The 26658-nt window shown below is 42.4% G+C and overlaps 11 protein-coding genes and 1 non-coding gene across 12 annotated transcripts; 6 read left to right on the forward strand and 6 right to left on the reverse strand.

Moving 5' to 3' along the window:
• Window positions 1-435: 435 nt before the first annotated feature.
• Window positions 436-3999, reverse strand: FA14DRAFT_158677 (uncharacterized protein; the record flags this gene model as incomplete). The annotated part of the gene is made up of 1 exon (XM_025497988.1): window positions 436-3999. One exon carries the CDS (start codon window positions 3997-3999, stop codon window positions 436-438), a length of 3564 nt encoding a protein of 1187 aa, XP_025351736.1.
• A 1604-nt stretch (window positions 4000-5603) lies between these two features.
• Window positions 5604-8354, reverse strand: FA14DRAFT_162714 (family A G protein-coupled receptor-like protein). The gene has a single exon (XM_025499734.1). It carries the CDS (start codon window positions 8051-8053, stop codon window positions 5789-5791), a length of 2265 nt encoding a protein of 754 aa, XP_025351737.1. The 5' UTR covers window positions 8054-8354; the 3' UTR covers window positions 5604-5788.
• A 1909-nt stretch (window positions 8355-10263) lies between these two features.
• On the reverse strand, window positions 10264-12332 carry FA14DRAFT_169307 (putative CCT6-component of chaperonin-containing T-complex). Its single transcript, XM_025500198.1, has one exon. It carries the CDS (start codon window positions 12247-12249, stop codon window positions 10543-10545), a length of 1707 nt encoding a protein of 568 aa, XP_025351738.1. The 5' UTR covers window positions 12250-12332; the 3' UTR covers window positions 10264-10542.
• Window positions 12333-12603: 271 nt separating this feature from the next.
• FA14DRAFT_162715 (Lipoyl synthase) lies at window positions 12604-13953 on the forward strand. Its single transcript, XM_025499735.1, has one exon. It carries the CDS (start codon window positions 12637-12639, stop codon window positions 13861-13863), a length of 1227 nt encoding a protein of 408 aa, XP_025351739.1. The 5' UTR covers window positions 12604-12636; the 3' UTR covers window positions 13864-13953.
• Window position 13954: 1 nt separating this feature from the next.
• Window positions 13955-17206, reverse strand: FA14DRAFT_151390 (DUF699-domain-containing protein; the record flags this gene model as incomplete). The annotated part of the gene is made up of 2 exons (XM_025497474.1): window positions 13955-15780; window positions 15853-17206. The coding sequence occupies 2 exons, from the start codon at window positions 17204-17206 to the stop codon at window positions 13955-13957; spliced, it is 3180 nt and encodes a 1059-aa protein (XP_025351740.1).
• Window positions 17207-17381: 175 nt separating this feature from the next.
• On the reverse strand, window positions 17382-19765 carry FA14DRAFT_162716 (putative ATP-binding cassette transporter protein, mitochondrial). The gene has a single exon (XM_025499736.1). The coding sequence runs from the start codon at window positions 19673-19675 to the stop codon at window positions 17426-17428; it is 2250 nt and encodes a 749-aa protein (XP_025351741.1). The 5' UTR covers window positions 19676-19765; the 3' UTR covers window positions 17382-17425.
• Window positions 19766-20003: 238 nt separating this feature from the next.
• FA14DRAFT_169311 (glutathione S-transferase) lies at window positions 20004-20813 on the forward strand. Its single transcript, XM_025500199.1, has one exon. The coding sequence runs from the start codon at window positions 20020-20022 to the stop codon at window positions 20806-20808; it is 789 nt and encodes a 262-aa protein (XP_025351742.1). The 5' UTR covers window positions 20004-20019; the 3' UTR covers window positions 20809-20813.
• A 50-nt stretch (window positions 20814-20863) lies between these two features.
• Window positions 20864-23083, reverse strand: FA14DRAFT_192928 (uncharacterized protein). Its single transcript, XM_025501967.1, has one exon. It carries the CDS (start codon window positions 23057-23059, stop codon window positions 20909-20911), a length of 2151 nt encoding a protein of 716 aa, XP_025351743.1. The 5' UTR covers window positions 23060-23083; the 3' UTR covers window positions 20864-20908.
• Window positions 23084-23556: 473 nt separating this feature from the next.
• On the forward strand, window positions 23557-24108 carry FA14DRAFT_158685 (uncharacterized protein; the record flags this gene model as incomplete). The annotated part of the gene is made up of 1 exon (XM_025497989.1): window positions 23557-24108. One exon carries the CDS (start codon window positions 23557-23559, stop codon window positions 24106-24108), a length of 552 nt encoding a protein of 183 aa, XP_025351744.1.
• A 239-nt stretch (window positions 24109-24347) lies between these two features.
• On the forward strand, window positions 24348-24902 carry FA14DRAFT_182664 (uncharacterized protein; the record flags this gene model as incomplete). Its single annotated transcript, XM_025501235.1, has 1 exon — window positions 24348-24902. One exon carries the CDS (start codon window positions 24348-24350, stop codon window positions 24900-24902), a length of 555 nt encoding a protein of 184 aa, XP_025351745.1.
• A 218-nt stretch (window positions 24903-25120) lies between these two features.
• On the forward strand, window positions 25121-25690 carry FA14DRAFT_182665 (uncharacterized protein; the record flags this gene model as incomplete). Its single annotated transcript, XM_025501236.1, has 1 exon — window positions 25121-25690. The coding sequence occupies one exon, from the start codon at window positions 25121-25123 to the stop codon at window positions 25688-25690; it is 570 nt and encodes a 189-aa protein (XP_025351746.1).
• A 210-nt stretch (window positions 25691-25900) lies between these two features.
• Window positions 25901-25990, forward strand: FA14DRAFT_t41. The gene has a single exon. It is a non-coding gene; the product is annotated as a tRNA-Gly (tRNA).
• The last annotated feature ends 668 nt before the right edge of the window (window positions 25991-26658 follow it).

Below are 26658 nucleotides of genomic sequence, written 5' to 3' on the forward strand. Positions count from 1 at the left end.
GGCAGAAGGAGGAAGGGCAGAAGGAGGAAGGGCAGAAGGAGGAAGGGCAGAAGGAGGAAGGGCAGAAGGAGGAAGGGCAGAAGGAGGAAGGGCAGGACTTAACACAAGATGCCACACAGAAGTCATCAATAAAGTCAGCGGAGCAGCCCGCCTTGACCTCATTTCCTGTTCTTGACCGTCATAAAAATATCGCTTTTGAAGCAAAAGTGCCTCTCGCGCCAGTTTTCACATTAATAATGTGTTTGTGTACACGGACTTTCTACTTCGGTCATCATTTTAAGTCGTTGGCAGGAAGAAAGTTTCTACAGATATCTTGTGTTGTGAAAGAAAGAAGGCGTAAGAAAACGAAAACAATGGATTACAAAACGATACATGCGAGTAGAGTACATTTCAAAACGAGAAAACAACAACTCTCTTGCGTACAGACCAAATCGTTCAATTTCCGTTACTGTTGCTATTGCTGCTTCCGATACCATTACCTGCGCCATTCATGAGAGACGAATTAACAAAATATTCAGAGTATGTGTTTGGCTCTAAACCCATCCCAAGCCAATCAACTTCCATACTGCTTAATAAATGACTTGCACCCGTTGTACTACTTCCAATCGCCGGAGAAGCAACATGACCGTTTTGCAGTGTACTTTGAGCAGAAGAAGTATTGTTCATTCCGATCGGATATGGAAGGCCTGCTGCATCGATCGGAATACTGGCATATGGACCGCTATCCATATATGGATGGAATAAAGCTCCCATCCCTTGCTCGTTCGGACCGGTAGGGAACCCATTCACGCTGTTCATTCCGATTCCAAGCATGCCCATCAGACCTGCGGTACGAGGATTGATATGTGCTGTTGGACTATTCTGAGAGTGAAGAACAAGTCCATTCAGAGTTGAAAGTGCTATTTTATTGTTAGAAGGTTGACTTTTCCCCATCATCGTGCCTGCATTTCTTGGCGCCTGGGCCTGTTTGCTTGGTTGTGTATGATTTTGACATTTTTCATCAAACTCTTTCTTCACTGTAGTAGTTCCAGCGAGGCGAGAACGATTGTTGAAAACGTCACTACTTGTTCCGTCTTGTTCTCCGCCCTCTTCATCTTGCGCAAAGGGAGATTCACCGAAGAACTTGGTCCAATCCGGAATGGAAGCTTCCATTGCAGGCAAGATAGCTCTAGAACGAGTCAACGCAAGTTCTGCCAAATCCCATTTGTACAATCTATGGGCATCAGAAAGTCGTACGAGCAACCGAGACATACAGATGATCGAAGTTTGCAAAGAATCTTCTTGACCCAAACGTGCGAAGCCATAACACAAACGTGCAAGTAAGGAAAGGCAAGAGGCGATATGATGAGAGCCATAATGCAAGAAGAAGCCTCCGTAGTCGTTCTCATCTAGCGATTCTAAATATTCGACCATCATCAAACAACCATGCAAACCAGTTCTATGGGCGGGAATGTGCCTATCGCATTCTTGTGTTCCCTTTGTTGTTACGGAATCAAGTAGCGTTCGACACAACAACAAATTGACGCCCAAATAAGAAAGTTGCAAAGAACGTGTTCCTGGGATTCCTTCTGTTCCTTGTGCACCTCCATCATCACATTTGAGAACACTTCGTAATGTTGAGGGTAATAAATCCATCCAATCTTCCAATTGAACCAAATAAGCTTTCACACGTTGTGAAACGGCAAACGAATTTCGATGCATGACATGAATACCTCTCACACTGTGAAATTCTGCCAAAATGTCACTCAAGATCAATGTCAATCGACAAAGTCCAGAGAATGTATCACCGGGCGTATGTGCATTTTGATGTGTATGCCAACCTGTTCCAAATGCATACGTTTTCAAACCTTTATCTTCCAAATGTTCAGTACAAGGTGAAAATCCATTTCTACGTGGCAAAGGAACAGTATAATCTTGTTGATGGATTGTGCTTGGACGACCCCAACAAAGAGAAGACCATTTATCATGAATCACAGTTGCCCACCATAACCGAATTCGAACATCTTTTTCTTCGTTTGAGATCGTCCAATTTGTCGGATCGAGATGCAAACCCAACATATGACTGATTGCTAACGTTTGATTGAACGTCATCAGGTTTCCACTCGTATTGATCGATGGTCGACCAGTAAGATCGGTCAAAGCAACTTGGATTGTGGTCAGCGTTGAATGCTCAAACTGTTGCATGAGTGCATGCAAGTTTGAACCCCATGCTTGTTTGGAGATCGGTCTCAAAGTCACATCATAAACGGTCGCAGTTGCAAGTGTAGCAGTTGCCAAGACCAACGGTAAAGGTACATCCACGTTTGCACTTTTCGTTGATGCTTCTACGGCCGTTTGACGAAATTTACGTCTTTGTGATTCGAACAACAATGGAAAAGCTGCTGAATCTCTTTGAGAATACAGAACCATCAATTGTCCGATCCTGCTTTGCAGTGATTCTTTCAGCTTCGCATAACCCGGTAAGCCAATTTGACTTCCAGTCTTGTTGTTACTACGACCGTACGGATGGGCAGGCACAAAAGCAAAAAAGACAGGATTGTACGGATCTCCGTTCATTTGTCGAACCTGGAGCGGGTAAGAGTTGGAAGAACTATGGCCGTTTTGATTATGCGTTGCGGCAGATCCCGAATCCCTCTCAGGTGTGGCAGGTGGTGGCATTGTAGTCTTTGATGAATTTGACGTTTGATCATTGCCAGGGCTCGTTGCTGCTCCTTGCTTGTGCGTTGAGCCTGGTGAGCCTGCTTGTCGTAACAATTGAGGGTCTTCGGATGAACAGCTTCCCAAAACTACTCCAATCATACCTTTCTCATGCTCTTGATCTTCTTCGTTATGTTCGAGAGGTTCATTTGATACTTCGTTTACTCTCTCATTTTCAGCGGTATTGAATATATCTTTGTCTTCCTTGAACATGACTGATGAGATCAATTGGTAAAGTTGCGTTGACGTGGCACGTTCGTTTACCATTGATTGTTCACCTTCTTCTCCTTGATCAGCTGTGATGCCAGGCTTTGGATGGGATGACGTTGATGAAACAGACGAAGATGGAACCAAGCCAAATGCATTCTGCGTTTGACTTGATCTACGTCCGTGCAACACTGAAGCCATGGTAGGTGAAGTTCCAATTACATCACTCGTACTCGTTGACCTTTGAGGAGTAGGAGGTTGTCTAAAAGGCGTCATATGTGAAGAAGGCTGAGGAGCCGGAGGCGGCGGACGTGGCGTTTCATCTGAAGATGCAGAATTGATTTGCATAATTGATGATCTAGAATGTTCATTATCTGCAGGTGAAGAAGAATTGCTCATTTGACGTTGTGAATGAGATCTTTTGCGTGGTACGACAACAGAAGCAACCACAACGCCATCTTCATTTTTGATCGGTCTTGATCGTGGTGTAGGAGACATTTCAAACGTGCAATTTCTGTTATTCATTCGACAACTTTGACAATCTTGTCCTGTTTCTTCGATGATGCATCTACTCTTGCGCTTTCGACAGCTATCACATGGACGATCTTTTCGACTTCGATATGCGCGTGCATGCGTTCCTTCTGTGGAGCTACTACCTGATTGGGAACCTTGACGTTGAAGAGGCTTTGATTGATGATACGGTGGCCCAAACGATGACATTTGCCCAAGCAAAGTTGATTGACGGTCCTGCGCATGAGGAGTAGGTCTAGCTTGCATCACTGATGGAATCAGAGGTGGTGCAGCCAGCTGCTGTTGCTGGTGATGCTGATTGTGATCTTGATGGCCATTATTGTACATGCTTTGTGGTTGATTTTGATACATCTGACGATACTGTTGATTTGGTTGAAAAGAAGAATGAATTTCTTTTGATTCAGAAGGAGTGGGAAAAGACATTCTTAGGTCAGATGATGTTGTATGTTGCATCGGATATGCCCCGATATTGCTCGTTCCAGGCTCGGATTGCATTGTATGATTTGTTGTTTGCTGTGTATTGCTGGCGGGATGAATGTGTGCATATCCTTCTGAAGTGAGCATGGCGGATCGTGAAATGAAGAATTTCCGACTCCTTTCGTATCTTTATACCATGCACGATCTTCAAGTACGATACGAGGAAGTCACTATTACTTTTGGGCGCTTTGTGAAGAAAGAGCCAAATACGCCAGCGAGCGTAGCCTTACGAGAGTAAAGCGGTGCTACGATAAAATCACCTCTTTTTTTATTTCTCGATCTTCTGGGAGAAGGAATCGAGTGGAAAGATGGAAAGTGAACAGGTTTGATACTCCGATCTTTTATGCGATCTTGTCAGAAAAGAGGAGAAAAAAGAGGGCAGTGTTACACTCCTCCACTCAATTCCTCGATCGATTCGGACAACCGTAAGTAGTGTTTTGATGTTTGCTGTACTTTTTGGGAATAAGGTTATCTCTTTGACTGAAATACCTCCCCGCCAACGAGAGGAAGAAGAAGAAGAAGAAGATAGCCTTTTATTGCGGCAAGCGGCGGGCCGTGGATAACAATTCAAAAGCCGCAATCAACGGAGATTGATGGACTGCTGATGTTTGATGCAAAGGCGGTTGGTTTTGCGTGTGTGTTTCGGCTTACCGATTTGTGTTTGAGGAGGAGGAGGTCCGATTAGTTGAAAAAGCCACTCGAAGTGACTTCCATTCGATAGCAATTGCCAGTCGAGAAAGAGAGAATACAGCTTCTCGTCAAGTCAGTCTGTCAGATTGTGATGATGGTGGACATCATTTCAAACAATACATTGATCTTTAATTCATATCATTATCGGAGAGTAAAAAGAGGAGGAAAACTGTCAAAGTAAGATGCAAAGTGAGACAAAAATTTAAGAATAAAAGGCATTATACGAGTGAGTGATGTTAGCATTAAAGGTGTAAGCTTTAAACCGATTAGTGTACAAATTCATGCATGACGTGAAAAAAATGCCATTTGAACTGTATGCAATCGTAAAGCATTAGTCTTATTTTCAAACCACGACAGGGCACTGATCAATCGCCTTGTCAATCATATTCCCGCTTTTTCATTCTTCAGGCACAAGGCAGAGAGAGTGTTTCGGAAAAAGCAGACAATTCACTCTCTTCATGAATAGTATTGAATGACTCAAACACGCTTGATCATCTTTGATTGGATTCGGGTAAACAAATATTGTCCAAGTTGACCCTTCTATGAGCCACAAAGAAAGCACAATCATTACTTCATTGCATACCACCACTTAGCGTTTGAAATGGGCGTTAAAAGAGCGGCTGTCAAGAAAGATCATCATTTCTACTGACAGCTTGTGCTGGGTATGTGGGTAAGAGCAACGAATCACAATTATCTTCAAGCAAGCAAGGATGAATTATGATCGACAAAGTGTGTGAAGAAGGTATAGCCCGTTCAATTTACGACGCCCACTTTAGCTTAGTTTAAGATGAATGCCTTTTGCTGTCGCGCTGCGCAGCGCTTTGCACGCCAAGCAAATTTAAAGAAGTTTATCCGAAACACGGGCAATTCAATCAATCATCGGATCTTCGGTGTGATTGCATGTTGTGATCGGAGAAAGACTTGAAGCGGTCTAGTGAGAACTCTTATTTCGTTCTTGTTGCATTCTTAATAGTGTTAAACAGCGGCAAACAATGAAGAAATGCTTTTGGATATATGTCAATAAGATGATATGATAAAGCACGATTAAAATGAATGTGCTTCTGCGAGTATATGTGTGAATATATAAAGTGTGCTGTTGCGGATATCAATGGTAAAATACAATTTGTATATAAACAATCATCTTCCTCCTCCTACTTCTGCTGCTATAATTGATTATGAATTATCTTTATTCTTTTGCAGTTGTTTTATTTGCTGTTGATTTTTTCTTCGAATTGAATTTTTTTAGCATTCTGATCAACCAAACATCTTCTACTTTTTCACCTGCTGCAATCCTTCTCTTTCTCTTCATTCTTCGTCGGAATTGTCTTTCGATCAATTGGAAAACGAGTGCATCAATCGCTCCTTGTGCAAAAATTGTCCAACGTGAAATAGAATGAAGAGTATCACTGTTTTTACGTAAATCAACCGTATTATTGGTTTCATTACTAATATCCACAATAATTCGAATGATTGAAACGCTGAAGAGCAAAACGTAAACGGCCGGATAGAGTAACAAAAGTACACTCGCTTGTCTGTTCAGCGTACTTCCAATCGCTTCGACTCCATTCTCTTCTGTCGAACTACCAAAACTGTTCGTTCCTACTCCTCTTTCACGGTTGGCAGGCCACACATGCCAACGGGAAGATCTCCTTCTACCAGCTGTACCCGAAGGCGATCGACGATCGTTACTGTCCGATCCTCTGATAGTCGGTTGTTGTTGCTTTCCGTCTTGACTTACAGCCATGCCCCATTGCCATTCCGGTCCAAGTAAATCTTCATATGTGACAGAAGCAGGAACGTCTGAACTTGCAACGTTGCTATTACCTTGTTCGCTGTAAGTATAGTGCCTTTCACCTGAATCAATAGGCGAAGTATCTTCTGTCCTTGCCTTTCTTGCCATCTTTACACCTGCCGCTGAAAGTGAAACATGTCGAAGATGTTCTTGTGGTGGACTTGTCATTCCGAAATCACGAACATCACGACGAATGGCCATCGGTTTGAACAAATCATCCGAACTATCTCCTCCGTCCAAATTATCAAAGATGCCCAACTCATTCCTTCGCTTGGTTGCTTCATCATCCAATGATTCCATATCGATTTCTGATTGACTTTCATTACGTGAATCAGGCGCAGTGACCGGTCTACGCATATTGATCATCGGCACCGCTGGTCGATACGAAAGTGTAGCGGTGGCCGGACGTTGCAAGGATGCATAAGGTGAAGAACTGATTGGCTTTTGTGCCATTGCTGAAGGATGCTGTTGTTGTTGACGTTCAAATTCCGATTCGTCTTCGTTCAATACTCTGGATTTTGGTGACACTTCTGCCGGTGTGGTAGTAGCGTCACTGATTTGAACAGTGTTCACTTTGTTCAAGTGCGGTAGTGTAGGCGTAACCGTGGAAGCTTTGCCTTGAGTGGAAGAACTTCCGTTTCTCTTTGTCACATCACTATCTGCTGCTGTAGAAGGTGGATGTTGAGTCGTAGTAAAAGCAGAATGATTCCTACGTACGTTTGAGAAAATTTTAGATGCACTTCTTCCCAATGCACCTTTTGCTGGACGTGCATGAGCGGAAGTTTCAGAAACGTTACGTATTTGACCTTGATTGCTTGTTGTAACGCTTGAAAGTCGTCTTGATCGATCGCTTGAAGTGACTGCGGAGAATAAATTTATCCTTCTCAAAAAGAAAAATAAATGGGTATACAAAACCACAATCACAATCACCACCAATGCACGTGGAACAAAGTTGAAAACGGGTGAAAAGTATTCTCCTCCTCTGTTAGGATTGTATGTGCAATATCCGTCCACGTCCGTAAAGCCGACATACTTCCAGGTGATTCCATTTGCGATTAAAGCTATAGACCAAAATGCTGGCCAAAGCCAAATCAAATGTCTTTCTACGTTTCCGACGAAAGAAGAAAGCGGATGAACGAGAATCATATATGTGATTACTGCGATGCTGAAATTCCAAAGATGTTGAGTCCAAATAGAAGCTGAGAAGATGTAACCGGCAAAAGTGCAAAATTTCGATGCGCTGGCCAAATTTCCACCTGCGACTAAATATGACGTTGTTGCAGTGATGATTATACTGGACACCAAATCTGAAGTTGCCAAACCCAGAATAAGAGAATGTCTTAGCTTTCTACTCCTTCTATTGATGCAATACGGTATTATGATCGACAATCCACCAACGATGGACGCAATACAGATGCAAAGATCGACAATATCTTGACTATTATGGTCGACATAACTTCTTTTCATCAATAAGCCTTGTTTTGTCGTTTGGATAACTGCCATCGAAGTTGGTGATGTGAAAAGCGATTTTACTTTTGATAAGATCGTTTTCGTTAACCGTATCGAACTACCACTCGTACTTGCATTTGACCAGGATGAACTGCCAGAAGCAGAAACATCCTTGGCTACAGCTGATACTGCTTGGCTGTGCAAATGCATGTTGAAAGAGTCGAGGTTTCGTTTTTTTATCTACTCTAAAAAGACGTCATGTTGAGTATAAATTATCGACAAGGACTATGTTGACATGTATCGGTGTGTATGCTGTTGTTGTTGTTCTTTTTAGTCGTACGATCGAAGTGTTTGTGCTACCATTAGCGATGAAAAGGGTGATGATTGATGATGAAAGGGATCAGGGCAAGATGGAAAGCATAATGAAGTGAATCTTAGGAGAGAGAGAAAGGATAATGGTTCAATTAGACACGCCGCCTTGGAAACAGAATAGGATGTATCGATCACGAAGCAATCACACACGCACACGCACGAGAGGCAAATAAAAAAGGTTGGCCACCTTAGGACTGTTTTTTTATGTTTCGGGCAATATTCGGGAGTTAGAATGCTCCTGTACATACATACGTAAATGAATCCAAACAAATTCAAATCAACTTTCCCGTATTCTATTGGCAGAATGGGGTTTGAATACTCGGCATGTGTACTCCTTTTTGATATGACTTGTAAGATTATATCATTTAGCTTCTGTACCAGTGCCGGGAAAGGAGGGATCTTTATTGTGTATGTAGATTAGCGTGCTATTGCTTTAACTAGCTAAACTACATTATGATCCGAAAGAAGATTCAAAGAATTAAAGATTTGCACTGATTCTTTGCCGAAAGTAAGACATCCATCAAACATAGGGGCACTTCGGCAGAGGCCTTTGCACGTTTACAACTTAAAATTGCATTCCATGCACCTTTCCACTCCCCTTCTTCAGCAACGCCAACTTTTCGAAAAGAAAGGGCGGAGAGGGGCGGAACGCGTAAAAGGGAATACTGCTTTTGGCTGTACGCCGGCCATCGTTCCCTAATCGGCTTTTTCGTCCCTTTTTCTCTTGGCCTTTTTTGTTGTTGTGTTCTCTTTCGGTTCCCGGTTCATTTACCAGAGTTGAGGTGCTGCCTTATACAATTTTCATTTGTACCTTTTGTTGTGTACACTCTATCTGCTTTGTCTGCATAAATTGAATTACCGCGCCAATTTTCGGTTTTAATTAGGCCAATGCATTTCATCAGCAATATACATACAATCCTCTCGGTATGAAAATCCCGCGGGTAAAATGGAAAAGTGTAGCAGCATACATAAACAGATGTACGAAGCATAGTCGAAGCGGTGATTGAACTTTGATGTCTGAGAATTAAATGATTTGATGGGAAACTAAAGCGGGAAATGAGTATTGAAAATGTACCTGCATGAAAAGTGCATTTATTGATTTTCATTATCGTCGTCTATTGATCGGTCTTTTCTCGGAAAGAAGGGGAAGTTCCCTTTCTTTGTTGGATGAAAGACACACTTTACATGTGCATCAATGGATGGAATGTCACTTACCAAACATGGAATCCCTTTGTGTGTATTGTGATCAGTCATTATTCCTGTATGGAAATCTTACCCAAAGTGAATTTAAATTGGATATGATTTGAAAGTACCTCTATTGCAATTCAGCACTTTGTGAATGTTGCATGTATTCTTGCATGCAGGAACGTGTAAATGAGAATTAAGCTCTGGCGGAAATAAGAGTGTGCATACATAACATTGTTGCATTTAATTAAGGGATGACGATGATCATGAATGCATAAATCGATACCAAGGCAGAATCTGTGCGGTTCCGTTTCATACTTGAACCGATCTTGTGTAAATATTGCGGTGAAGAAAATATCATCTTTTGCCAGAAAAAAGATCAACTTTATCGGCCCGAAGGAATGAGGGTGTGAATGCATGCTCTTTTTTTGTTGTTGATTTGTCTCACTCTCTTTCTCACCTGTTCTTAAGCATTGATCCTATACATTCTCACATTACCGGCCATGAAGATACGGAATGAATTCACCGGCCAACTTTTGAAATTGTGACAAAGCACCAGAAAAAAGAAGGCGGTGTTGTGATTCTGACGATTGGTACCTGCATAAAAGAGGCGTAGGATCCCCTTACATTGCTAATCAACATAGATGACAGAATGTGTACATGCTTGCGTATTGCTGCAGTATTCTTTTATGCGCGCCTTAAATCTAGAAAGAGGAATCTTGAACACTTACTTATGCAGGAACACAAGCAAGCAAGATTCATTCAATCCCTGACAGCAGTCCAGCCTCTCCTTTCCTCTCAAGATTGCTATGGATCAAGTAAGCACCCCACATCTAGCGTACATAGTTGGCGCAATTACCTTTCGCTTTTTGCTTTTTCATTCTTCCTAAGTCTTTATCTAAAGTAAGGAGTTCAATTGTGGCAGTCAAAAAAGCATTGTTCTTCCAAGATCTTCTTCAATCTCATATCCCGGGAAACAATAGATTAGCCTGAATGTCAGAATACGGGATCAAATATGTGCTTATCTAAACTTTGCTTCCCATCATAGCCACGTGTATCTATAATGTAATGAATTGGATGGCATTGATGTAAATTGTACAAAATCCTTCGATTTCAACTTCATTTTCCCTCTTTTCCTCCCTTCATGGACCTGGTTGTTCATTCTTGAGTGAACTTCTTCCTGCTCGTAAGATTTCATCAACAGATAAAATATTCGATGCGATCACCGAACAACTATGAAGAGCATGTCGAAGGGTACGGTATTGATCCCAAATACCTTGTGTGATCACATCCGTTGGCTCTCCAGTTTTGAGATCTAAACCAACAATATTTCCATCTGCATATTCTTCTTGCAAAGCAACAATAACATCTTGAACGTCAAATCCACCATTAGATGCAAGCGTTTTGGGAATGATCAACAATGCATCTGCGAATGCTTGAACTCCCAATTTTGCTCGTCCTTTAGCATCCTTTTTCACAACATCCATCAAATGTTGAGCAGCAGCGATCTGGAATGCACCACCTCCGGGCACCAAAGCGTTGTCTTCGATTGTATGTTTGACAGCACGTAATCCTCCTCGAACGGAATCATGGATCTGTTGAATGGTATGAGCATTGGGGCCCTTGATGAGCAGGGTAACACTCTTTGGATCCTTGGTATCTTCCACAAAGGTGAATTTTTCCTCTCCCAACGTATGTTCATACACCAGTCCGGCATAACCCAAAACTTCTGGCGTCAAATCATCAACCGAGTTCATTGCCATACCACCGCAACATAGTTGTAGACGTTCCATATTTCTTCTCTTTGCTCTGCGTAATGCCAAAATTCCATGTTTGGCCAAGACATCCAGAGACATAGGGTCGATACCTTTTTGGTTAAAGATGACAAAGCCTTTCTTCTTCTCGTCCTTGTCTCCTACATTACTATCACAGACTGCCTCTTTCAATTCAATGATCTTCTTCAATTTGCTGTCGACGAATCTGCGTTCTGATTCGACCAATTTCTCTCTTTGTTCGGCTGAAGAGTAGAAGAAGCTTGAGTTTACCTCTGTCTTTTCATATTCCAAGCTGACGTTCAATGTTAGCACATATGCGTTCTCCACACGCTTTGGCATATCGGCATGTCTTGCTCCGTGATCAAGAACCAAACCTCTGATCAGATGGGTATCTGTTTCGCTACGGTGTTGCATCTTCATGATTTCAACCATATGCAGATCGATTGGATCAGAAACTTGCCATTCGTCCACCTTCTCAGATGAGCCATCTGCTGCTGGTTTTGGTGGCACTGCGACTGTGGTAGAAGTTGAAGGTTTGATTGCTAGGACTGCGTCGACAATATCACCGGCTAATTGTTCGGCTAATCTGCTGTGAATCTTTGTCGAAAGGGAGGTGTGTGCAACTGTGACCAAAGTAGAGCGATCCAACTTGGGCTGCTTCTTGAATGTTTCCAAAAACTTCAAAGCACCTTCCTTTGCTGCCTCGAAACCTTCAGAGATTACACGAGGATGAACGCCTTCTTGGATATATCTATCAGCTTGTTTGAGTAATTCTCCGACCAATAAAACAACCGATGTCGTTCCATCTCCACATTGATCATCTTGTGCAACAGCAGTGCGTGCGATCATGCTTGCTGTTGGATTGGTGATTTGCATCTCTTTTAGTAAAACACTTCCACTTTTTGATACTCTCAAGTTTCCACTTCCATCAACCAGCAATTTCACCGCACCATTTGGACCCAAACTATTTTTCAAGACATTAGATATTCCAATTGCACCTTGTGTATTGACTTGTAAGGCTTGTTGACGTCTAACAGACTCAGCCCGAGGGTTGAGTAATTCTAATGAAGACATCTTTGTGATTAGTATGTCTTTTCACTGATCGTGGTGAGCAAGGATAAGAATGAGAAGATTGTGTTTGTGCGCGCAAATAAGCATACAAACCAACACACTGTGCTACAGTGCAGTGAATGATTTTTATTTTAGCTTGTTAATCTTCGAATATCGTGGAAGCTAAACGCGATGTGTTGCTCTTCGGCCGAAGAAGGCCCAGCGTATACTGTTTAGCAATGATTATATAAAAGTTTATATTTTTTGATTTTGTTTGGGTGCCTGGCTATTGTGGCGTATTGACTCTGAAATAGGCTACACTTTATTGGGGCAAATGATGATTCGATCTGCATCAATCACTTCACCCACCATCACTTACTCGCACCTGCCATACAGGTGATAATCACTACAATGTCTTCTTTGATCGGACCATCAACATTCAGAATAGCAGGCTCATCAAGAGGTGCTCTCGCTGTTCGCAGCATTGCTTCCCGCAACCTTGCTTCCACATCTTCGCCACCTCCAATTTCGTCTCTAGATGAAAAGAATCCGTCCGATCGCATGAAAGCATTCCGTGCTCGATTGGCACAAGACGTAGGCGATGAAGGTTTGACGATTGATGAATTTTCTGTTGATGAAAATGCAGGAAAGAGTGCAGAGAGAGTACGATTGGGTAGGACAGGTGAGCCCAGGCTACCTTCTTATCTGAAAACAAGCATTCCTACTGGAGCAACATTTAACAAAATCCGCAAAGATGTCCGTGCTTTGGGTCTAAGCACAGTGTGTGAAGAGGCAAGGTGTCCAAATATCGGAGAATGTTGGGGAGGAGAAGGAGGAAAGGATAAAGCAACAGCCACGATCATGTTGATGGGTGATACATGTACACGAGGTTGCAGATTCTGTTCTGTCAAGACGTCGAGAGCGCCTGGACCATTGGATCCTCACGAGCCTGAAAATACAGCAGAGGCAATTTCGAGATGGGGATTAGGATATATCGTTTTAACGTCAGTCGATCGAGATGATCTATTAGATGGAGGTTCCGCACACATAGCATCGACGATCTCACGTATTAAGCAAAAAGCACCCAAGATTCTGGTCGAAGCACTTGTTCCGGACTTCTCTGGAAGAGCTGAGGATATCTCTCGCGTAGCTATTAGTGGTTTGGATGTTTTCGCCCATAATGTCGAAACCGTAGAAAGTAGAACGCCATTCGTTCGGGATCGTAGGGCGAAGTATCGTCAAAGTTTAGAGGTTTTGAAACAAGCCAAGAAAGCCAAACCTGGTTTGATTACCAAAACGAGTATCATGTTGGGCTGTGGTGAACAAGATCATGAAATCGAACAAACACTGCGAGACCTTCGTGCAGCAAATGTCGATGTTGTCACTTTCGGTCAGTATATGCGTCCAACCAAACGTCATATGAAGGTTGAGGCATATCTAACGCCAGATCACTTTGCCCATTGGCAAAAGGTTGCTGAAGAGATGGGATTCTTGTATGTTGCCAGCGGTCCTCTGGTTCGCTCTTCTTACAAGGCAGGTGAATTCTTCATCAAGAATGTATTGGAGCAACGTTCAGCAGCTTCGGCTACACTCATCGACTCAGACGCCTCAAATGGAAAAGCTTCCGCAACAATCTAGAGAGAAGTTCTAATGTAGATTTCTATTGCATAATTGTACAATTGAGCATTTTATGATGGAATATAGAGTGTGTGTGAGAGTATGTATAGGATTAATTCATTTTCCTCTTCTTTTTTCCCGAGTTAGGTGTGCTGGATTTACGCTTTTCTTCGGGAGCTTTGGCGCTTGCTGGTCCTTTGACGCTTACGATTGTACTTTTGCCAGATGTGATGTCATCCGGTTGCAAGTTTTGTGCTTGTCTTTCGGCTTCTGTCCAATCTCGTTGACCGTCATCAGCGATTGCGTATTTACTCATGTCCATACTGTCCAATAAAGCACGTTGCGTTTCAGCTCTTTGTTTTTCTTGTTCACTTTGGACAATCTTTGAGCCTTCACTTGCCAACTCTTCCGACAATGATTGTTGTAATGGTTTCCATTCTTTTTGCGCTCTTTGTCCTGCTTCATTAGCCATGGAACGTGCAATCTTTTGCTTTTCCACTCTGCGTAAACTTGCCACAATTCTGCGTACTGCTTTACCAAACAATGCCAATGCTTGTACAGGTGCAATGTCCAACTCACTTGCCACTTCTCCTGGCTCTTTACGTTGAAGACCAAGTGCCAACAGCATAGCACTTTGCAAGCCGCTCAATGTGATCTCTCCTGATTCACTCTCAGGTACATCTGCATCATCCGCCAAAGAATCATCGTCAGGTACGCGTAATCTGTGTGTGAAATAGAGTGATGCCAATGTCGGTAAAAGATCCAAGATGACTGTATATTCGATAAGGTTGTTTCCATATGCTTCCAATCTTTTCATATCCCAAGGTGAAAGTAAGCTGCGCAATTCAAGAACACCAATCGGTCCTTTTCCTACTTCCACTTCAGCTCGTTCATCCTCTTCATTTGAAGTAGCATTCCTTGCAGCAGAAGCGGCTCCTTGAAGGATGCTCAAAGCAGAGATTGAAGTGAAAGTGCGAAATTTGAATCCTAACAGAGACAAAAATCTACGTTCGAAATCTTGCGCAAATGCACAGAGCCAAGAAGGTGGTTTGGATTCCGATTCAACACTTCGTAATTGTACCATTCCATATTCGCCCGTAACATCATTGGGTGATTGACGAACATAAAGGGGCACATATCCATTCTGCTTCCAAAACTTGAACAAAGATGGCGTGAGACCGTACGAAACACCTAGCCAGTCCAATCGATCCGGTTCAACTTCTGTAAGTCTTTGCAGTAAAGCAGGCATTCGAGTTGCATCACGCAATTTGACTTCACCCGAATCATTCTTGCGGAATGAATCAAATGATTCTGATCCTTTTTGACTTTGCAACGCAGCAGCTGCATCAGCATCAAACAATTCACCAGCATAGAACTTCCTCAAACATTCAAGTGCTCTTGTACCATATCCTTCCCGTGCATGATGTGGATGAACGGCAATTCGTACGATCCTAGCTCCGCTCAAAGTTGCGAATTCTGCATCTTGATATTGCTGAGACATTGTCCAAGGGATCATATCTCCTGCCTCACGTTGACCGCGATGAAGTGAATTCAATACTGATTGTCTACCAATATTTCCTTCTAATGCAACCTGTAAAACACACAATGGTTCGGGTAACGACGATCCCTGAACAGGCGCGAGCAAGACAAAGATTCTATGTCCTGGCGCATCGGACATGAGTTGCAAATCGTTTGGAGAGTTTTTGTAATGGCTTGAAACGTATAGTGCCATGATACGTTGCAAGAAAGCTTCCGAAGCAGGATGGTAACTGAACAGTGCATCTCTGTTGATCATGAATAATTGACAAGTTGAAGGATGCGGTGAAGCACCTTTGGCCGAGAGTGGTGTGAGCGAAGCATCTAAGCATAACAATTCATGCAACCAAGATTCAATCTTGTCACCCGAAGAATATCGGATCGGTTCACGAAGAGATACTTCTTTTAGCTGACGTGCGGATATCAGACGGCTTTTATGGTCACTTGAACCGACATTGGATTCTTCCATTCCACCATTTTCGATTGTTTTAGTTGCCTTACCTCCTGCGCTATCGCGTAATTGCTGGATAAGTTTGAGACTCAAGCTACGACCCGTTCCTTCATATCCATTGATTGTACTGCTCAAGAATACCAGGTAAGGTCCCATCAACTTTCTCACCATAGAAAGAGGTATAGCTGCAGCTTCATCGATCACCAGCAATTCAGCCTGTCCCAGCACATGGGCATCATTAGGTGAAATATATTGAATCGTTTGACGATGTCCTCTGAAGACATTCACGCGTAAGATCACATCTTTCCATTCTCCAGTCCCTCTTTGTAGATCCCAATCAGCTACTTCTTCGTAATCCAATGCCTCTAAACCCTTGAAGACGAACTCAAATAAGGTACGCAGATTTTCGGGTGAAGGCGATGTAACAAAGATGTTCGAATATCCATGTGCGATAGCAGCTGCGATGCATAAACCTAAAGCTGCAGATTTTCCTCTTCCTCTTGCTGCTGTTAATGTGACAGTCGTTGATAGATTTGAGGAAGCCAAAATATCCAAAATGGTCAATACCGCTCTGGCTTGATCCAGCGTCTTCGCATGTTTGATCACATCAGTCACGATTCTTGTTTGTCCCAACTCATCCCTCAGATTTTGCAATTCTTCTTGCTTCTCTGTCTGCCTTTTCAACTCTGATTTACTGGATTCTGCTCCATCGTTCTCGTCGAATGGTCTTATATCTTTACCTTTTGAGATCGGTAAGACGTTCAATTCATCATCCAAAGCCAAACAATCCGGCGAGGAGGAAAGGGAGAGTAAGAAACGCTCATTGAAGCGTGCCACAGGATCTGATGGATCAAAAGAAGAACGATATTTCGAATGCACATCCATTGCGACCGAATATAGTTGTCGAAGGCTGGTCATCGTTTTCAATAGCAAGACAACCACACCGCCACCTTCTACTGTTTCGATAGTACGTGCTAAGAGGTTTGGCGTAATTGCTTCAAAATCTTGTAAGATCAACATTCCAAACGTTCTTCCTAAAATCTTGGGTGTATCTTTATAGTAGCAATATCGAATATCCGTTACGCTGACAAATAGTTCGAACGGATCCATTGCATCTCCTTTTTCCCGAACGCCTCTTTTGATGTCCCGCTTGATCTTTGCTTCTCGCTTCTTTCTATGGGTGGTAAATCCCAAATCTTTCTTATAACACCATAATACACTTGGTCTTGATGATGTTCTTGATTGTGAGAGAAGATAATGCAAATTCACCACTTGATCTCTCCCATGATCGCCTACCATAATGAAGAAAGATCGATGATTCAAAGCGACATTATTGCGAATCAATGTCGCTATACGTGGATCCAACTGTTTCCTCATGATCAATAATATGTGAGCTGATCGATCACAATGAATGGAGTGGAAAAGCAGCATGAATTCAACCTTCCTAAGAATTTCTATGCAGGTTATTCTCAAAAAATTTAAAAGGCCCCGATCACGTGCAATAAGCTTGAGATGGCGCGTTTATGGTCTCCCGAATCTCACTCTCAAGCAACATTCCAATAAAACTTATTATTCCATTAAAAACTGCAAATTAGATCATACTTTTTGTGCTGCAACTTTCTCCTTTTCAGCTTCGGCAGGATGTTCACCTTCTCCCGCTCCATATCCCATTCCAGTCGTTTGTTGACTGTCCCACAAATCTGCATATGTTTTGCCTTGGGTTAACAATTGTTCATGTTTGCCTTGTTGTTCTACCTTTCCGTCCCTCAAAACGATAATCAGATCTGCATCACTGATCGTGCGTAATCTATGTGCAACAAAGATGGCCGTCCTTCGTGATTTGAGTAGGGTATCGTTCAAATCTCGCATCAAAGAAGCTTCTGTGAATGTGTCTAAAGCGGAAGTAGCTTCATCCATAAAGAGAATATCGGGATTCTTTAACAATAATCTTGCAATCGCCAACCTTTGCTTTTCTCCACCTGAGATCATCAATCCTCTTTCACCCACTTTGGTAGAATATCCTTCTGGCAAATTCTTCACAGTTGCATCTAATCGTGCCCTCTTTGCTACTTCAAAGACTTGCTCATCAGTAGCGTCTAATCGTCCGTACCTGATATTATTGATAATGTCATCATTGAACAGAGGCGTATCTTGTGGAACGACTCCGATTGCCTTTCTTAAACTTTCCAGGCTAACATCGCGAATATCTTGACCGTCAATCAAAATTCGACCAGATTGCGGCTCGTAAAATCGGAAAAGGAGACGGAAGATAGTAGACTTTCCACATCCTGAAGGACCCACGAAAGCAGTTTTGAGACCGGCAGGAACGACAAATGATAAATCCTTAAAGATTAATCGGTCTGGATGGTAGCCGAATGTGACATTCTCGAATCGAATCTCACCTCCTGTAACTTGCAATGGAGGTGCGTCAGGCTTGTCTTTGACATTCACAGCAACATTTTCCAAGTTGAACATTGTTTCCATATCGACCAAGCTTTGACGTAGTTCACGATATACGGAGCCTAAGAAGTTGAGAGGTAAGCTCAATTGGAATACCAATTGATTCACCAATACCAAATCTCCCACCGTCATCGTTCCTCCAACAACACCTTGTGCAGCCAAAAACATCATGACTGTCAAACTGGTTGAGAAGATGGCATTTTGTCCACTGTTCAAAGCAGCCAAACTCGTTGCAACTTTGACACTGGATTTTTCGTAATCTGCTAATGCGTTATCATACTTTGCGACCTCAAACTTTTCATTATTGAAATATTTCACTGCTTCGTAATTTAATAGCGAATCCACACTAGTTGTTGCAGCACGATTGTCCGCTGCATTTGCTTCTTTGCGGAATCGCGTTCTCCAGGCAGTTGTCCGGATAGTGAACCATGCATATGCTGCCATGGTGATGGCAGTCACTGCAGCAAAATTGATACCGCACTTATACGTCAAAATACCACAAACCATTGTGATTTCCAGTGCAGTCGGCACGATGTGGAATACAATCGAGGTGAGCAAGAACGAGATACCCTTTGTTCCTCTATCTATGGCCCTTGTCAAACCTCCTGTCTGCCGTGATAGATGCCATCCGAGATCCAATCGAAGTAGATGGGTAAAGACGCTCCTGGCAACCCTTCTTATCGATCTTTGAGCAACATTGGCAAACACAGCATTACGCAATTCTGAGAAAACAGCAGCTCCAACTCTAGAAAGACCGTATCCGACAATCGCAGCACCGGCGATTGTCCAAGCTGTATTAGGATTGGTCATATCTAAAGGTGCATTGACGACTTCATTGATTTGATCTACGATACCTTTGAAAAAGAATGGAACTTGAACATTTAGCAATTTGCCTCCAACCAAAAGAGCTAGAGCCAATATGACCCGTATCTTTGTTCCTCGATCGCCTTTTGGCCATATGTGTCCTATCAGCTTTTTCACAATCGACCAATCGGTCTCACGCTGTTGTTTTGTGGAGGTGGCAGATGCTTGATTCAGGTTCAAAGGATCATCTGCTTTGGAAGCCTGTTTGTTTGTGGGCTCGCGTGTACCTTGAGGAGCTTTTGTAGGTGTCTGTGTACTTTCATTGTCATTTGCCATACTTCGAAATGACCTTGAGCGAATTGGTGGCATAGCTTTTACCTGTGGACTATGCCATGCTTGCTTGATGCTCTGATCTGTAGCTCTGCTCCATATAGATAGCCCTCTATCGTGATCAGACTTGTTCCATGATCTTTGCAGTACCGGAATGAATGCATTATTGCGGCTGTAAGGGCGAATGCAAGATATACCCTGTATTCTTGCACTTGTTCCCGCAATCAGCGTTCGGGAAGAAGATGCAAACATCCTCTGTCAGCCTTGTTCCGCCTGCCAATTTGATGGTGATGGTGTTGTACAAGTTGCCGTGATGGATGATTGGAATTGTGAGAATGTTGGCTTTCTTATCATATGATGACGCTAAGCACGCAATCTTTACTGGCCCAGTGCACCATCACCCGGCATAAGAAGCATCTTTCGGCCATAAGCTTTTTTCGGAGTTCGGGCGACCTTAACGGTGATCAAAAGAAATGCACGGTCCATATCATCCAAACAAAAAGAAGAAGGGTGCACGAGGTGGAGAGACATTCATGCAAAATTCATTCTTTCTTCGACACCATCACCAAGTAAATCATCTATTGATAACAGCAAACATGACTGAACCAGACCCACACGGATTCTCCGAAGATTTCGGAACAATCGAAATCTTTGGTATCCCATTTTCAACATTCACACGTAGTATTGTGATGGGATTGGAAGAATTCGGATTAGGAAATTGTTTCATTCAACATCATACACCACCTCATTCAGGTGAAGTACGTCAACGTAACCCATTTGGACTTTTACCTGTGCTGGTTCATAGACCAAATGCAATTTATTCTTCAAGCGATGACACTGTTATCTTGTACGAAAGTAACGCAATCAGAAGATACATCGATGAAAGTTTAGGTTTGCAAGCAAATCAAAAATTCAAACACAAAGTTGAATTAACACCTCCGGCTGCAAAGTCCACACCTATGGAACGTGCAAGGGTGGATCAATGGGTCAGTGTTGCTGCTACAGTCATCTTCCCTGCCGTCGAATTAGGCGTTGTCAAGAGAAGATTGGCAATGGAAGGTAATAGTGCCGATGATGAGTCAATCACTTTGGCTTTGGACACAGGTTTAGAAAAGCTTCATGATAGACTCGCAATCGTTGAGCAAATGTTCAATCAACCATTTTCGGGAGATTACATTTGTGGAAACAATGTCAGTTGGGCTGATTTGTTTGCTTATCCTCCTTTGGCTGATTTACGTGCAATCAAAGAAGGTGAGCCAATCTTGCGTAGCGGCAAGGATGCCCTTTATCCCAAGTTGAACGCATGGATGGATCGTATGGAACAACGTGAAAGTGCAAAGAAGACTTATCCTGGAACATTGGCTTCACAGAGAAAGAAGAATTGAAGGGGAGATTGTAATAGTAATGCTTATGTGCATTTGCTGTACTTTCAATAAAACTCTTATACATTGAATAGTAATAAATTATGATACAAATCTGCTTTCACTAAAGAATTTCATCTTCATGTAGACCTTCTCCCTCCTCCCCATCCAATGCTTGCAAATCGGCAAATTCGTCATCGTCAACGTCCTCAAAGTCTTCATCGTCCACATCTACGAATTCTTCTTCATCGTCTGCCATATCCGCCCATATAGCATTATCATCATCCACACGAATCGCATTACCTGCCATCAATCGACTGGTGATGTACCATTGTTGATGGACGTCAAGCGCTCTGCGTCCTAATTGTGGTCGATTAGCATGATAATCCGGTGAAAAGATTGCCGAAGGGTCATGATGTGGTGGTTGAACTTTTGGTTCTAAAGCCTTTGGTGCAAATCGAACGATTCGAACGCTTTTTAAAACACTCGTTTCCCATCTAGCTTGCCCGGCCACTTCTCCTTCCAATAAAATGTATGCAGGGTGAAGATATGTTGACACCAAACAATCATCATGCAAAGATAGAATGGAAGCTGGAACGGAAATTTGAGGCATTACAATTTCACCATTGTATCTGCCATTCATTGTCATCACCTTTGTATTTGGGCCGGGGATCGTATTCCGTTTTCGTGGTAATTCGATGATGTAAACCCGATCTTCAATTTCCCATGCAGCCCTACCGGCATGTACGGTGAGCCAGCCACCTGATCGAAATTCAGTTATACAACGTGTTCCACCACATTCGATTATCGCCAAACATTCTCGAACTTTTGCATCTAACATCTCTTGTGAACCTTCTTCGATGCATTTCAGTAAACCCAACAAATCCGTACAAAATAAAAATCTTCCACCGGCCGAACGTGCTACTATGAGCGTTGCGCCATCGTCCAGCTGTCTAATCATCGTTGCTCCCCATTCGTCACTTCTGATGTGTGGCTTACGATTCCTTCTCAGTTCAGGAAGCAATTCTGGTGGTTCAAGAGATTCATCCGTTTCAGATGTTCCGTGTAATTTATGCAATGCTTGTTCGTTCGATTCAAAATATTCCACAACCTCCCTTCTGAATACACTATCTTCTTGTCGTTTGGGTAGATAAGGCCAAAAGTCAATAAACATATAATTGGTTGAAACGCATTGTTCCAATGCTGTCAATAAGCCGCCTTCATTAAATCGCAAATCGCCCAAATGTGTTGCCGTTTCCTTGTTGTACACTGAGTATCCGTCGTGTCCCATGCAAAAAACGACATTGTCCAAATCATGTTCGATATGACCTGTTGCTCCCCTGCGAATTCCGAAATCGTACACCCATGATGCATTTTCCTTGATGGGAAAATTTCGAATCGATTCAGGCTTAGCAGCTGCCACGTTGTAGGTGCAAGATCTACCGGCCGATGAAACGACTGATAAATGCAGAGCCTCATTGAGCATGAAACCACGCATACCTGGCATATCCGGAACAGTTCCTACTTTGACAAATGAACCTCTTTTGTTTGCAGGTTCATCTTGTTCTGCTGTTTCTTCTCCTTGAACGAGCTTCCATCTTTTCCAAACCTCAATTCCATCTTCGCTATCCCAACAAGCAATGCCATCTCGATACTCTAAATGCGCATATGCACGTACGCTCCATCGTGGTAACTGCCATAGAACTGCAGAATTACCATCAGGACGAGCATCGATCACGCGAACGCCGCCTGATAGCCATGTAGTGATGATGAATTGCGCATCAGGAGCAGGATCAAGCCTTGCGCGCCAGACATACGAAGAAGCCGGTCCAGCATGAATGACGGGAAGAACTTCACCAGTCTTTTTTGAATATGTAATCGGTGCTGGATTCCCGATAGGATCAATCTCTCTGGCGGGTGTATATCCTACGACGCTTGTTTCGACGTTTGGATAATCTGTTGTCCAATTTTCTGCTAATGCATTTTGTCTCAATACGAAATCTTTCCATCGTTTTACCGGTTGCCAGTATTGTTGATCAATGCTATTCTTTTGTTTTTGAGCTTTCATTGATTGTAATGATAGTTCCTTGTTGTATTCATATCCTTCAACATGTTGAGCCCAACAACGATTATCGTATACTTTCAAGAGTGCATTCCATGCTTTGGAAACTCGTTCCAATCTTGCCAAAGAGGGTATGTCTAAATAAGTTGCAATATGTACCAAAAGTTCATTGGGCAAAAGAGCCGTTGGATCTTTTGCCTGATAATTTAGCATGTTGAGTTTTTCGATTGTTGAAGGTTGTTAAGAAGATAGCGTTCATTCATTCTCACTGTGGAGGCTTTCAGTGCAAATAAAATCCGCCATCACATGAAAAGCGCGCTAAGCAATGCGCTGCGCACTGACTGCATTTGCCGGCAATGGGTTCGGGAGATTGGATGTCACCAGCAGCATTCAGTTATGGTCATGCACTCATAGTGAACTGAGCTGATTAACACAATTGATACAGGACAGGTGGATAGAATCAATTTCGGAGGGAATTATGTTTTCTCATAAAGACTTTTAGGAACCGCTTACTGATGCTGAATAATGATTGCGGAGCCGTGAAATGATTTGTCTGATCATTGTTTTTACCGTGGTTCATTTCGTTATATCAAGCCAACAGGCAGACCCCAAAATTTAAAAGCTGCTGTTTGCTGTTTGTCATCGATCCTCTATCTCTCCAACTCAATTCTTCTCAACCCTTCTTTAACCTGCTGATACAATCAATAAAAATGCAATTATTCCGACTGGCTGGAACTTCTATTATGCTTACATTTGCACTGCTGGGTACCACTTTTGGTCAACTTACGGTCGTGAAAAATTTAAAAATCCCGAATCCAATTCCAAAGAATACTTTTGGCGTTCGTACCGTTTTTGATGAAGAAACTGCCGAATACGGAAAAGATTATGACTACAATAATGGTAATGGAAATGCTGATGGAGTTTGCGCGCACTGGTTAAGAAAGTATGCATCCCCAGTTCCAGCAAATGTATACCTTACAGGTCCTTGTGTTTTACCGATCAACGCAACCAGAGAGCAAGATGTAGTTGCAACTTGTAGAGCAGTTGGCAGTGCAGGTACTAGAACGGGCGCAAAGCTTAACTTTCAACTTTACATCGATCCAGATACGAAAAAGGCTACTGCAGATTTTCAAGTAAGAGGTAATGTTTGGTATGGATTTGGTAATGAACCTAGCAATACTCCTTTACATCATGAATCAAATTCGTTTACCGATCTAGACTCAACGATTTTGGTCAATTGCGTTGGCGATGGCCGTAAATGAGTCGGAAGTGATTTGGTGGCTTTCCAGTCTTCTTTGTATATTTTCTTTTTTACTTATCCGTTGATCGTATTTTTGGGGAATGGCTGGGCCGAAATCAATCAACGGAGACCGTTAAGGTCCGGTTACTTTGTAATTTAATGCCTTTTAAGCTTAATCGTGAAATTACAAGTTAAAGTTTGATAAATACCACCACCTTACGGCAGAAAAACCCCTTCATTCATCAAGTACAACTACTCATCATGCACTTTTTTCGCACACTGTCTTATTCCTTAATCGCTATTCTCAGTCTCTCGCCTTGGGTGAATGCAATGGATTGGAATGCAAGCTTGGTTATCCCTCGTTCGATCCCAAAGAATACATTTGTGATTCAAACTCTAATCGATCGCAACACAGTTGACTATTCTTCAGACTACGACGATGGTGGCGATTCATCAGGTCAATGTAAGAATCACCTTCACCACGATGGCTCAAACAACCACTTTTTGCTAGCAGGTCCTTGCTTAGCAACTGTCGATGCCAATACTGAACATTTCATCATTGCTCGTTGCCGTCCTCAAGGAAGTCCAGGTATCGGTACCGATGATAATATTCACATTCACTTATATTTGGATAAATCAAGCGGTAAAGCGATTGCTGATGTGAGCATTACTACGATACGTCCTAGTGAAATACCTAAAGCATGGTATGGTTTCAGTAATGAATCAAAAGGAAGTCCATTACACAACAAAGGCGAAACGTTCAACGATCCTGGTTCAACTATTCTTATCAATTGCGTTAACGATTCGCGCGGTTAAGACTTTTATTCCATACTCTTTTATTTTTCTTCTTCCTTTCTTCTCCGTTGAATAAACTTCATGAACTTTGACTGAAATTAAGCAGCGGAAGACCGTCAAGTCCGCTTCACATACAGATCCGTGTTAATTCTGTGCCTGAATGTAACACATAAACTGGATGTTAAGTTTGCTTTCTTACCAACACCTCCTTGTCTGGTCCATTGCTACTTCAATTCACAATGCGTTTCTTTTACATATTGTCAACTCTTTCCTTCTTCATTCTCAACTTTCCAACTTTGAGAGCTTCTTATCTTGCTGGACCAGCTTCAGCTGATTATGTCACCTATAATGCAAGCCTGACAATTCCTAACCCACTTCCGGAGGATACGTTTGTAATTTACACCATAAACGATCGTAATTCGGTAACATATTCAGAAGATGGGGGGTTCCCTGGTAGTGCGAAAGGTCAATGCAAGGGACTTGCTGGTCCGGATCGTCAATTTTTGGGCCCATGCTTGATTACGGTCGATTATGAATCTTTGGAAGGATTCATGCTAGCTCGTTGTCGTCCTCAAGATGGTTCAGATGCAAGTACGGATGCAAGTGTACAAATTCACCTTTGGTACGATGATACAGTAGGCGTAATGAAGGCTGATATGTATGTTCATTCATCACATGCATGGTATGGATTTGGAAATGAACCAAAAGATAGCCCATTACACTCAAACAACCAAACCTTCATCAATCCTGATCAAGTCATTTTGATCAATTGCGCGGATGATAAACGCACTCCAATTTCAGATTATTAATCGATAACTTTACCGGGTGATCCACAATACTATGGCATATCAGCAGAGCTCTATGTATGTTCCATAGTCAATACAAACAGTAGTGATCAATTATCTCTTTTGTTCTCTCATTGCTACTCATGACAACGAGATATGACACACCTTTCTGATCTGTATTAAAAGCAACGGTATATATACGCTAAAATGCGACCGGCAGCGTATAAGCATTCAGCAATAATGGTTCAGTGGTAGAATGCATCGTTGCCAATCAGCAGATTGCGTAAATTCGATGCGACCGGCGTTCGATTCGCCGTTATTGCATTAATTTTTGCACTTTTTTCACGCGTTTCTTTCTTTTTGTCATCATTTCAAAACAAACCAACAACTCCATCTACTACTTCTTCCCCGAGGAGATGATGATGGACCCTTAATGTATGTGGGTGGCTTGCTGGAGAGAGTAAGGTTCTTAAAGCCACAACGTCTACACTAGCTCATTTATTCTAATCTCCGACTTATTTGTGAAAAGAATGCGTAAATTAAGACTCATGTATAATTGTAATATGACACCAAGAATGGTACTTGATGCTTATCACTTTCATGTCCACGGAGATTTCATTGAGTATAACGGCATAAGTTGTTGGCGGAGTTATTCAAGACACTTCCTAGCCTGCCTGAGTCTGCCGTGCGGCGTGCCTGAAGATCGAGACGAACACGACATGCAGCATTACCATAACTTTGTACTTTCGATCGTCTTTGCAGCATCTAGTATCAAAGTTGCTCTATCAAAAGGATCAGAATGAATTTGAAATGATATCATTCCAATGATTAATCAAGGGGGGCTGTGCTGTTTTTCTCATTTGTGCCCTAAAGGGCGGCAAAATTGGCTGTAATGAAATGAGGGAGAGAAAGGGCTAGAATATTAAATTTTATTTGATTCAATATTATTTTATAAATTGAATCTTGTGGGGTTTTAAGCCAGACTGCCAGGC

The sequence above is a fragment of the Meira miltonrushii genome (assembly GCF_003144205.1).
Source record: "Meira miltonrushii strain MCA 3882 unplaced genomic scaffold FA14scaffold_7, whole genome shotgun sequence".
Classification (NCBI taxonomy): domain Eukaryota; kingdom Fungi; phylum Basidiomycota; class Exobasidiomycetes; order Exobasidiales; family Brachybasidiaceae; genus Meira; species Meira miltonrushii.